Genomic DNA, 12,840 nt, shown 5'->3' on the forward strand with positions numbered 1-12,840 from the left:
GGTTAGTACGCTGGCTATCACAGCTCGAGCAAGATGTTGCTGAGTGCTGTCGTGCAAGAAGATTACTCTGTGCTAGTTATTGGCTATATCTGTTTTTTTTTGCAATACGTCGTTCAATCAATGGACATGGCAGATATCGACAGTAATCCTTGCTGATGCTACCATATGCACAGAAATACTTTATGACCAAGAATACTCCTGTTCGGCGCCGATATTGGTGACTTTCCTGGATCAACATATCTTTTTTCGCTTGGGATTGTCGTAGTGGATCCCTTTTCAGTGCCAGTCGCAATGCGCCTTACAAAACTCTCCTTTTTCGCCTGGCAAGCAGTGAAACTGAGATGAGCCAATGCATTCATCAAGTGTTAGGTTGGCTCAAAATTTATTGAGCGTTTGAGCCGGATTCTCATCTAATAAGTTTTGCAATTCACTGCCTTTGAATATTGTAGTCTTCCGACCATTTTTAAATCACTTAAATCAGAATTAACAATTGGAATGTGACGGAGCTGCATCACCATAAGCTTCTAAAAGTGCTGGATAGACCTCGTCAGCAGATTTCTTCAAGTAAAAGAACAAAGGAAATGAATAATTCGATAATACTAAATGGAAAAATGTTATTATATGACGAAAAATGTCAAAACCATCGAATTTAACAGTTAAGTCAGGTTGTCCAAGAGTTGTTTACGTTGGTGCCTCGTATTTTCATTAATGAAATTACATGCAAAAAATAATACTTAATTGAGCAAAAAATAGAAAATAATAAAAATTAAGCCATATAAAATATTACTATATAATCCACAATTACTACAGGAAAACCGATTATAATCGAACAACGTGTAAAAATTACAGAAAAATCCTTTGTCCTAAGATATGAACGTTCAATAAACGTACGTAAATGACTTCTGTGATTTATGCGAGCCTGCCAAACAGGTGGCTGGCCATGAAACTAGGATATTTTTTCATAATAACAAACTCGGCGCGAAAATAAAAGTTGTCTGCATCGCGAAAACACAATAAAGAGATGCTTGGTTAGGTAAGCATCTGCTGGAAGCCTAGCCCAGAATAATTGTTGATCATAATTAATATGATTGGTGGTAATCGAACGAAAGTTATTTACCTTGAGTGCTCTCTTACAACACAAATAAATAATCGTCAATTATAAAGATGACTAATGATGCATTATCTAAGCTAACAATACGTTTTATCTACTACTAGAGTTTTGTAAAAAATATTATATTGTTCTTGTTTGTATTGAGTGTTGATTAAAATCATTTTCATTAATTATAGTATTTTTTATTAGTTAACGACTCATATCAACATATCGTATCGTTTAAAGAAAATTAAAAGTATTTACTGTGACAGTAATGTTAAATGCTTATTATTATTAACCGACTTCCAAAAAGGAGGAGGTTCTATGTTCCACTGTATATTTGTTTTTAATGTATGTTCACCATTTAAAGTCAACTATGCACCGGTTTTCAAAATTCTTTTGATTGGCACATATAGTCGAATATAAAATACGTGTAGTAGATAGGTTGAATAAGTTTTTAGTTTACTTTTATTTAGTTATTACAACGATTATTAGGTACATATTATATTTTAAAACGTTTTTTTGTGTTAAAAATCTAAATTTGAATAAAAAAAATTAATATTCTTGTTTTATTTTCACCAGATATTTAGATATTAATCAAACCAGAATATTCAGAATAAAAAGTAACAGGTTGATAAAAGTTAATCCAATAGCAAGTTGGTAAAGTTAATTCCAACTTGCTATTGGATATCAAAAAATATCGATTCGTATTCAGTAAAAATGCTTCTATAAAGAATAACTATTTTTTCCTATATATATATATATATATATATATATATATATATATATATATATATATATATATATATATATATGTATATATATGTATATATATATATGTATATGTATGTATATATGTATATATATGTATATATGTATATATATATGTATATATATATATATATATATATATATATATGTATATATATATATATATATAAAATTGAAAAAATCTCTTCTTTTTTTGTCTGGCAAGCAATGAATCCGCCACGTTCAAACGACTGTTTATCTTCCTTTTTGAACCTTTTGCGTTACAGTTACAGTTAGCTCACCAACTGTTACGCTGTCTGAAAGTTCTTTAACACTTTAAGTTGGGTTCTCGTCCATTATGCATTGCAATAAATTGTCTTCGAACATTCTCAGTTCTCCACCTGTTCTTTGTCGTCCACAAAATCAAAATCACCTCTTTTAAAAAGTTGAAACCAAAACCAATAATCGGGATAAGACGGAGTGCTATCACTGTAACTTTCGAACAGAGTTTGATAGGCTTCGGTAGCAGATCTCTTCAAGTCGACCAAAATATCTAATGAAAATTGTTGAAAATGCGAGCCTTCAATGATTAACTCCAATAACACTAAATGAAAAATCGTTACCTTATGTAGAGAATCATCAAGACCATCGAGTTTAATAGTCAGGCTAGGTTGTTTAACAATTGTTTGCATTAATACTACATACTTTTGCCAATAGATCAAATAAAATCAATCAAATGCTGATCAAAATATATATAAGTACTTAATATAATAAAAATAAAAAATTGCTACAACTCTAATACTGTAACTCCATTATTATTAGTGATAACCATTGATATTAGTGATGGCGCTACTAGAATTAAATCCATATGTTTTTTAGTTAGCCTCAAAAGATGCATGTATAAATTTGACAGCTGTCGGATCATTATTTTGTGAATTATAGCATTTGGAGTGAAGTAACTTTTGTCATTGTGAAAAAAATGGATAAAAAGGAATTTCGCGTATTGATAAAATATTGCTTTTTGAAAGGCAAAATACAGATGAAGAAAAAACTTGACATATTTTGAAGCAAAGGACAAATCGGGAGGAAGTATAGGAATAAAAAAAACTAATTTTGCCAAAAAATGTGTCTATTATGGTAGGCCGGAGTCTTTTCATTTGACCTGTTATTATGTCGTTCCCAGATCCATGTGAATGACTAGTTACCAACTACAATAACTTGTAAGAGTTACATACGTACAATACTATATTAACAAAACTACATACGAAAATATATTATAAGCAAAAGAAGCACCGAAAGCAAGGTTAATAATTGAGGTCAATGAATGAGTGAGATCACGTATTATTGTCATTAACATATATATTGCCGTTAGTCGGCTGTAGATATAACGATGCTCATATATTCGATAGGAAGACCATTGAAACTACAAACGATAGAACAATTAAAATACATTACAAGTTGACGCCTTCTCGTCCCAACCCTTCATTTAGACACGATGACAGTACGCAATATTAAACTATCCTTGAATCGAGAAAAAAAAAATACGAGAAGAAAAGATTTAGTCATACTTTTCGCTTCAAGCGAAGTCCTATCCGGTTTTGCTACTTTTATAGCATAATCGGTACCAGGTTTTTATTGCGTCGAATGTACATAAATAAATATAAATGAATTATGTGCATATTTAAAAATATAAGTGACTTTTTTAAAATATCAATAAACAATAAAAGGTTTCAACAGAGTTATTATATAGCATCAAGGAAACGTTTTAAAAATAGTTTCAGTTCTATCCAGTTCTGAGGTTGTGATTCTGACATGATATATCAAATAATTATCAAATTTGTTTTAATAGAGGTTCTAGTCGTGTCTACTAACCGTTTTGGGTACAAAAAGTGAACATTTAGAAACCCAAACAAACAAGAATTTTGCAACCAAACTTTTCACTGTTATATTAGCATTTACAAATGGCAAATGGTTTCAGTATAACATTCTTTAATACCTTTTAAAGTACTCGTTTATTATCAGAAGAATAGACCAATGATAATAAGGCAGTTTTATTTCTCAACAGACAAGTTATAGTTAAATATTTAAAAATATAATAGAATAATTAATCGAAAATAAGGTACGGTCAAGAAAACAGTGTGGTATATGTTTAAGGTAACAGTTTATAAACATTTTATGGGTTCCCTCATTGTATGTATTTGTTCAGTATATGGATGCAAACAGCATGAAGTCATCGCAGCATGTACGAGGCCTGTATTTTATTTAAACGATATTCTGAGTTCCATGTGGTTTCTGTTTATTAACGTTATGCTTCGGTGAATTTGTTAACAAGATCTAAATATTGATATTTACCGAGTTATGGCATCTATTCTTGGAATCCAATTAAAAATTATAAGTTAAGTTAATTAAGTATTTTTTATAATTGTCTAATATAGGCGAAAACTCTTGAAGATGTGAAAATGATAATTTCTTAAGCAATCTGTTGCTTGTCGACGTTGACACTTCGTTCACAATTTTCCGTATCAATCGTGATTATGAATAAATAAAGTCAAAGCAGTATTAAAATAGGAATAACAAATAAAGAACTGGCTTATTACATGAGCATCTGGCTCTGTCGACATTAAAAAAGCAAAAAATTATTCGAACCCGTCATTTCGCAAATATGTCTGGATAATCATGAAGTTTTGAAACTAAACTTTAACACAACAAATTAAAAGTACTTCAGATAGAATGCCTGAGATCTGATAATTTTGCTTATTTCTTTCCGAAGAAGCGAAATTATTCCATGAAAATATAATAGACTAAATGGTTAAGTTTGCATAAACTCAGATGGTATACATTAGTGATAATGATATGAGAAGAAATATTCCAAAAAAATAATTATAACAAATACTACTTGACTAAAATAATTAGATAAAGACAACGCAGGTAAGAAAAGTTTACCTGGAGTTCTGATTTGTCTAAATAGAAATGACATAGTGCTAGTGGGTGTGCATTTGGAGCATACCTAACTCCGTAATACAAAATGGAAAACTGTGATTTTATTAGATAAATGTCAAAAACCATTGGCATTAGCAGTTATATAACTGTTTCGCATTTTCACCAATAGATATCGCTCATCATAATACATACAAGCACCTAATATAATCCTGGAATTTTTGAAAATAATATAAAAGGTTAGAGTCTTAACTGAAAATATCAGGCCTATAAATTAATTTCTCTAATTAGATCAGTTAGTAGTAGTTAAAATAATATTGTAAATAGATAAATAGGTTTAGATATGTATTAAGCTAAATTGTGTGTATATAGTAGAATACAAACTATATGTAGTAGATAGGTTAAGTAAGTATTTTGTTATTTAGTCAACACAACGATTATTATGTACATATTTTATTTTAAAAGGTTCTTTTTGCTGTTAAAAATCTAAATTTGATATTTTTTAAATTTTGAGTGAGTTCCTGATTTATTTTTTGAAGTCGCTTCAATATTTTCGTTAAAAATATTTTATTTGTCTTTTTTAGTGTTAGATATTTACTCAATAAACTATGCAGTTATTTTATTATGTATTACAATAGGTAAGTTAAGTAAAGGTGATGAAAGGAGGTGAAAAAATAGGAATAAAGAAACAATGATTGAAAATAAGGAAGGTTTCAGTTCCTGGGGTCCGCCACCTAGTCTAGGTGATTTGACAAATATTCCAATTAAACTAGAAAAAAAAAGTTGCTGCCCTGTTGCGAATAGAATCCGCCACCACCGCGTGTGGGTTCAACGTTCTAACCATTACACCATAAAAAAAACAGTTGCCTACAACGTCTCTACGATGTCTCATACGTTATGGTTCTCATCAGTTCAGCAATAACATGATTCACCAATATCAGATTATTTTATATAAAAAATATTTGAAATTTGAGGTTTTCCGTCGATTTCGATTTCCCTTCGCCCCCATCAGGTCCGAACTTGGTTCCAACTCGAACATCTCGGAAGTGCACTGTTTTGAGTAAAAAAAGAATTTTGAAAATCGGTCAATAATTGACGAACATCATTAAAAAAATATAGAGCCGAATATAGAACCTTCTCCTTCTTTGAAGCCAGTTAAAATATATCATAAACGTATACATGAAGGCATTTTAAAAAACAACAATAGACGCAAGGAAAAACAAAATATTGAAAAATAACGTTACTTTCATCAATGGATTGTTAAAATTACAAAAGCCCATAACTCTTGCGTTACTGTTAATAAAAATCAAACTCCGTAATTTGATTATCGCAGAGGCTTTGCAGTTTATCCACGAACAATGCTAATCTATTATATTTGGTCATAACAATAACTCTTTTTTGTCCCGACATAAAGGAACAACAGACTGTGATGATGTCCATTGTGCACGTCCACATGCCGTAACACCCAACTAACGCAGATTTCATCTTAAACAATCCCGCTACGTACGCATCTTGCTCGAGTAAAACGCGTTTTTACAGAACTTTTGTTTATTCTTTTAGTTTTATGCTAATTAGAATGATTGGATTTCCTACTTGAAAGCACTGGTCGTTGTTAAAGAGAGAAACAATAACGAATCGCAATGGATCGTGCATGAGCCAACCTTGATTTAACTGGGAAGGAGTGTTTTATAATAACAATGCAGGTTATTACCCTGAGACGATATTATAATAAAATATTTATATGTTGTTGCCTTTTACAGTAAAAACTAAATAGAAGCAAGGTGAAGAGGAAATTTTTTCTCAGTGTGGCCTTACTGGAGGTGTATTACCCAAATATAGACAAATAAACATAAAGTTGGAACCTTTAATTATAACGATGTCTATTTGTAACGTCGGCAGAAATTAAAAAAAAATCAATAACAAGGACATTGAACATATAATTTCTCTATAAATTAAATGAATACCAAATATAGAGAAAAATAAGAGCAAAGCATTATTATTGATGCCTATGGGTATTACACATCAATGCTACATCCGTAATAATAAAAACAACAAGGTTAGAAGTGTCATTTTTACTAAGAAGTTGTTGAAACTGTTAAAAGGAAATGGGGATATAAATAATCCTTTAAAAACGACTTGAACAAATATGTAAAAAATGATGGATTCTTCGGATGGATTTTGACATCTTTAATTGGTCCAAACTTCATCGAAGATGTTTTTCGGGTTCGGGGAATAACCGGATGTCCTATGAAACTAAATCGGGCAAATAGAGCTATTGCCAAATGATGTGAGTTGAGGGTTTATTGAAAAATTTGGAAGAACAACTATTGGGTAAAGCAAGAGTAATCAGTGCATAATTATCACATTTTGCCAAAGATCATAATAAACGGCACTACTACTTCTATATTTTAGTATTTTTTATACAAATAGTATACGAGGTGTGTTAAAAAATCAATAGGACTTTTTCATAGTAGTATAATATTATAGTAGTATAGACGACATCTATTATGAGTTTAAAAGGTATATTCTTGACTGAGACGGAGAATCTGTTAACATCTCATCACTGAATTATCCCGTTAATTCCTTGAGAATGACAATGTACTTGTACTGTATCAAATTGGTACTGTTGAAGGGCTTATTTTCCCAATTACCCTGGTTTCTTCACTGATTGTACTGATTTAGAAAATTCATTATGAACGACACTACTAGTTTTACAGGTTACTATTTTTTACCCAAATGATTTTTATATGACATGTACTAGGAAATCAATTTTCATAGCAGTATAATATCATAGTACTATAGACATCAATTGTGAGTTTAAAAAGTATATTCTTGAATGAGACTGAGGATCTGTTAACATCTCATCACTGAATTATCCCGTTAATTCCTTGAGAATGACAATGTATTTGTATTGTAGCAAAATGGTACTGTTGAGGGGCTTATTTTCCCAATTACCCTGGTTTCTTTACTGATTGTACTGATTTGACATTCCATAAGTAGTCAGTCTAACTACTCAAATAATTTAGTGCCAATATAGAAAAAGTTATTATCTATATACCGAACCAAAACCAAATAATTGAAAGATAAAAAGAATATCTAGAAGGACATTTTAATAATTAAAGATTCAGTAGCTTTTGAAATTAAAAATACAATATATCGTGCCTGTGTGAATCGCGTGTGAATATCGTGTCTTCAAAACTGACAAAATTTACATTGAAAGTTGTATTTCAACTACTGCATTTCCCAAATGTTGTCTCTTAAGATTATCACCTGTTTATTCGTATTCGTATTATTCAGTTTTTGAAATGCAATTGAAATGTTAACCCCTATTATGAGACAAATTACTAGCTTTTGATGAACAATACTCTGAAGGACAATATCAATCCTTAAAATACTCAAAAAATAGTTAAAACTTACATACAATTAAATAATTTCTCTATGGATTTAATAATATGACCTACATATTTGTAATAAATCTTAAGAATATAGAAATGTAAATCCTTGTAAATCAGAATCTCCAATAATCATAAAGAAATATTATTAGGGACATTTCAAAAACTACAAGCTACATTAAATTATTCTGAAATCAGCTTGTAAAGTTCTTCGAACGCCTTAAGATTAATTCTAGCTAAGTTCGACATCCATTTTACCAATATTAACATATATTAATAAATAATATAATAACAAAAACTTGACATTACTTTCTTATTATATGAATTGCATAATATTGCATAATAAGTTCTCTCTTAAAATAATTTGTCTTAATAAAACATTATATAATAAAAGAAGATTTTGTTAGCCTATTATGTATACTTTTACTTGATAAGCAAGATTTATTTGAGGCGTGACTTATTTGAATAAACATATTTAACACGACTCATGCAAGACTACCTTTCTTTACTTTTACGAACACTTTAAAAACAGACAAGAAAATGTTTTTTGAAATGTTATTCTTTGAATATTTGAATATTATTATATTACACTACGCGATAATAAATAATATAAATATTTTAATACTTACATCAAGTCCGGTCTGAAATGATGTATGATGGCACAAAAAGCGAGACCGTCTCGCCATGATGTTGTCATGTTATCTATTTTGACACCAGGATAACCCTCCGTCATTTTCCGACACCAGAGCTCCAAACCTTTCATTCCCTTTCGCTCACTCATTTTGTCTTGTTATAATAGTCTTAAAACTGTAACAAAAAAATAAAAACATTAGTTATACAGTAATTGTTATTTTGTAATGATAATGATAACAATTTTTCTTATTATTTTTATTAAGTTAAGTTAGCTAGCTTTTGCGGACTGAATCTATTTTTGCTTTTTGTTGATTATTTTTTAAAATATAAGTGTAAATAACAAAGCACGAATATGGATACACCATTGTTTATGTTTTCAAATGGCCGAAAAGCGTAAAGTTTAGTCTTTTAATTATATTTTCTTCTAACTTAGTCAACAATGGTGATTTCGTAGACAGGAGGCTTGCTAACACAAAAGCAACAGCAAGCAAAATATTTGGGCATTGCTTATAAAGATGCAGTTGTAACATGAAGAAACATGATCAGACAAAGCGTGAAAATAGAGATAAATGTACTGGTTAGTCAGGTGTAATTCTAAAATCTACATATAATAAACTTTTTCTTTAACACTAGTCTAATAGTCTCTGGCAAATCTAACGACAACATTAATTTTGTTTTCACATTTTCGTTAGAGATGGTAACATCAAGAAAAAAACTGGGCAGGAGTAAGTTAAGAACAGAAACCAAACCGGTAAAATGATCATAATCAATGGACGATTAGTAATTCAAACTCGTAACACAGATATAAAAGGACAGTTGTCAAAATTTAAATGACGACCAACAAGTTGTTCAATCGATTTGTGAAATGGGAAACTAAATATATTTAAATGTGGTTAAATTTTTACGGTGAATATGAAGTTTAATATATATTCATTCAATTCATAGTTCATAGTTCAGTTCAACAAGTCAATTGAAAAGTCCCCGGCCTGACACATAGATTGCGCTACTAGAATTAAATCCATATGTTTTCCAGTTCGCCCTAAGCCTCAAAAGATGCGTGTATAAATATGAACTTTTGTTATTGTGAATTGTAGCATTTTGAGTGGATAGAATGGAATAAAAAGGAATTTCGCGTGTTGATAAAATATTGCTTTTTGAAGGGAAAAAATACAGTTGAAGCAAAAACTTGGTTTGATGCCGACACTGCCCCAGGAAAATCAACCATCAAGGATTGGCATGCTAAGTTTAGACGTGATGAAATGAGCCCCGAAGACGGTGAACGCAGTGGACGCCCAAAAGAGGTTGTTACCGACGAAAACATTTAAAAAATCCACAAAATGATTTTGAATGATCGTAAATTGAAACTGAATGAAATAGCAGACACTCTAAAAATATCAAGTGAACGTGTACATCATATAATTCACGAATATTTGGGTATGAGAAAGCTCTGTGCAAAGTGGGTGCCGCGCAAGCTCACTTTTGACCAAAAACAACGACGAGTTGATGATTCGGAGCAGTGTTTGAAGATGATCAATAATTATTAACAAATGTATTCGCATCCATTATTATGTTGAAAAAGCGGAGTGTAGAGAAATGGTAGAGAGTAGAGATAGAGATGTCTGAAGTGAATAATTTTTATGATAACATGTTCAGTTTCCACAGCTACCCAATATGAGGGCCAGTGTGTAAAGTGGAAAGCAGAAGGAAAATTAATAAAAAGCAAATGCTATATATAGTTCCGAAGAGATTATTTGTTATATTAAAATATAATTCAATGTTTTTTATTTTAAAAGAGTCTTTTAATCAGGAATATACCTAGCACGTAACCAGTTATATTTAGATTATTACGTAGATATGTAATAAAAATGAACTATGTCAACCAAGAACGAATGCATTCTATAATTATCCGAAAACTGCATCGACGCATGCTCGAACTTATTGAACCAAAAAGAAAATGTTTCTGATGAATCAGCTAATAACTTAAAATAACAAAATTCGGTTGCCCCAACTTTTAACAACATAATTATAAATAACCTCTTTTGCAGCATGTAATGTCTAATCAATAAGTTATAATTAAAACCAAATTTATATCAATATACACGAAACTAACATAATTTTATCCAATTTCACCTAACGGTGTCTAATACGGCACTAATCATTTAGTTCAACATTAATGACATATATTTATAAAACCGTAAACTTTCCAATTCGTCCATATCTATTGCCGTAAATATCCAAATATGTACGAGAAATAATTATAAAGTTGAATTAATTAACCCAATAACCAATTAAAAACATACATAAACTGTGAGAAAATGTTATATTTCGACATCGTGATCGTTTCAGTTTTACAATCATTTTTGTTTGAAAGCAATAAATTATGATATAAAATTTCGAACGCGTTTGTCGGCATATAATTTAAATTTTTAGCAAACCGAAAACTTAATCTTAATGAATTAATTATCGAAATAAGGAGTATCATTAATAATTCAAAGGATTTTACGTTTTAGTTAACATTAACTTATATTTCATGATATATCAGGTATCATACCACTCAGACGTTATAATAAAGTTTTATAATTAGCATTTATGGACTGCGAATTAATATTTAATATTGTATATTAACATTTTATATGCTAATATGCACTTCATCTTTGTATAAACGTAATATTATGAATTTTTAATCAAACATAAGGCATGCTAATTAATATAAATAACAAATGCCTAACGAAATTTGTTTGACTAAAATCCGACATGGTTTATTAGATTATTAATAAAAAATGGTATATAATTAATATTTTTATAAGCTGTAGCAAATTTAGACAAGGGGATATTACAAATGTTCCAAAATATGTTTTGAAAAACGTCGATGGGACCTGTCAACTGAAAACAGTCGAAACAGTCTTAGTCGCAAAACAGTCGATAGCCAAAAAACTAGCGACTGAAAATAGTATTTAATATTTTCAGCCAAATTCATGGTTCGACTGTTTTTTTCCAATTCGTGATGTCAGACGTATAAATTGTGAGAGAGGAAAGGGCGGAGATAATTGCTTGGATCAGTTAATTTTATATGTGCCTATATTTTTCAACGATAGTATAAGCAAGACCGAGATATTACAAATTCCTTCACGTACTAACTTTAAAAAAGAAAAGGAAATAAATAATTACTCAATACTATTAACATGCAATTTATAACTTGTTATATACTTATATACTATGTTAATTGCTATTTTTAAAGAATATACTACAATAAATATAGACAATACAATAGAACTTTGATCTTTCACCCTATTATATTAACAATCTTGAAAAATATCGTACCAAAATGCTGCTATATTATTGTGAAACAAAGTTGTTCCTCTATAACCATATACTAAAATCTATATGGATCTATGGAATTCAGTTATGCAGATGTTCTGTGAGAAGAAATATCAACATAGTACAAGTATTTCGGAATAAAATCCCACTGAACTAGAACGCAGACCTAAGAGAACGACACTATGTGATCTTTTGCAGTTGTGTAATGAAGTGTACTAAATAGTAAAGACACTGAAAAGTACTACTAATTATTATATTATTAGAGACTAAGTAAGGGCCAATGGGTCTTCCTAGATTACTTAATTTTAAGCCACTGTGGAGACCTTGCAAGTCAGCAATTACTAGTAATAATATATCAACAAACTTTTAAAAAATATCAAGTAATGGATTAATCTGGGGTCAAATATAAAAATAAATGCATTTTTATAAATCTACTAGTTGACCCGGCAGACTTCGTAATTAATAAAAAAAAATGCTCGGTGTGAATGAATTTTTATAATTATTTTCGATTAATTACACATGATGTTTCATACTTAAAAAACCAAGTTTTCCTGAAATACTAGCTATTTATAAGGTTTCAATTACATATTTACAGACACACATAGTTATGATACAGTTTCTTAATCAATTTAAAGTTTTCTGATAAAATATCTTTTTTGTTTTGTTTTGTGGTACGTAAGTAAACAAAGATGATGCTTTCCTGACGCGTGAACACGCGAC

The 12,840-nt window shown here is 30.0% G+C and overlaps 1 protein-coding gene across 2 annotated transcripts in view; it reads right to left on the minus strand.

Moving 5' to 3' along the window:
• MICAL-like (protein) overlaps nt 1-12,840 on the minus strand; it is a 168,282-nt gene that overhangs the window by 102,782 nt on the left and 52,660 nt on the right. For both annotated transcript variants that reach the window (XM_076393896.1, XM_076393895.1), the window contains one exon: nt 8,799-8,976. In XM_076393896.1, coding sequence (XP_076250011.1) covers nt 8,799-8,950 — 152 coding nt within the window. In that variant the 5' untranslated portion in view covers nt 8,951-8,976. The remainder of the gene's footprint in view (nt 1-8,798; nt 8,977-12,840) is intronic.

This window comes from Rhynchophorus ferrugineus, unplaced genomic scaffold (assembly GCF_030347505.1).
Source record: "Rhynchophorus ferrugineus isolate W39M unplaced genomic scaffold, kcgeb_rfMv2 rfM2, whole genome shotgun sequence".
Taxonomy (NCBI): domain Eukaryota; kingdom Metazoa; phylum Arthropoda; class Insecta; order Coleoptera; family Curculionidae; genus Rhynchophorus; species Rhynchophorus ferrugineus.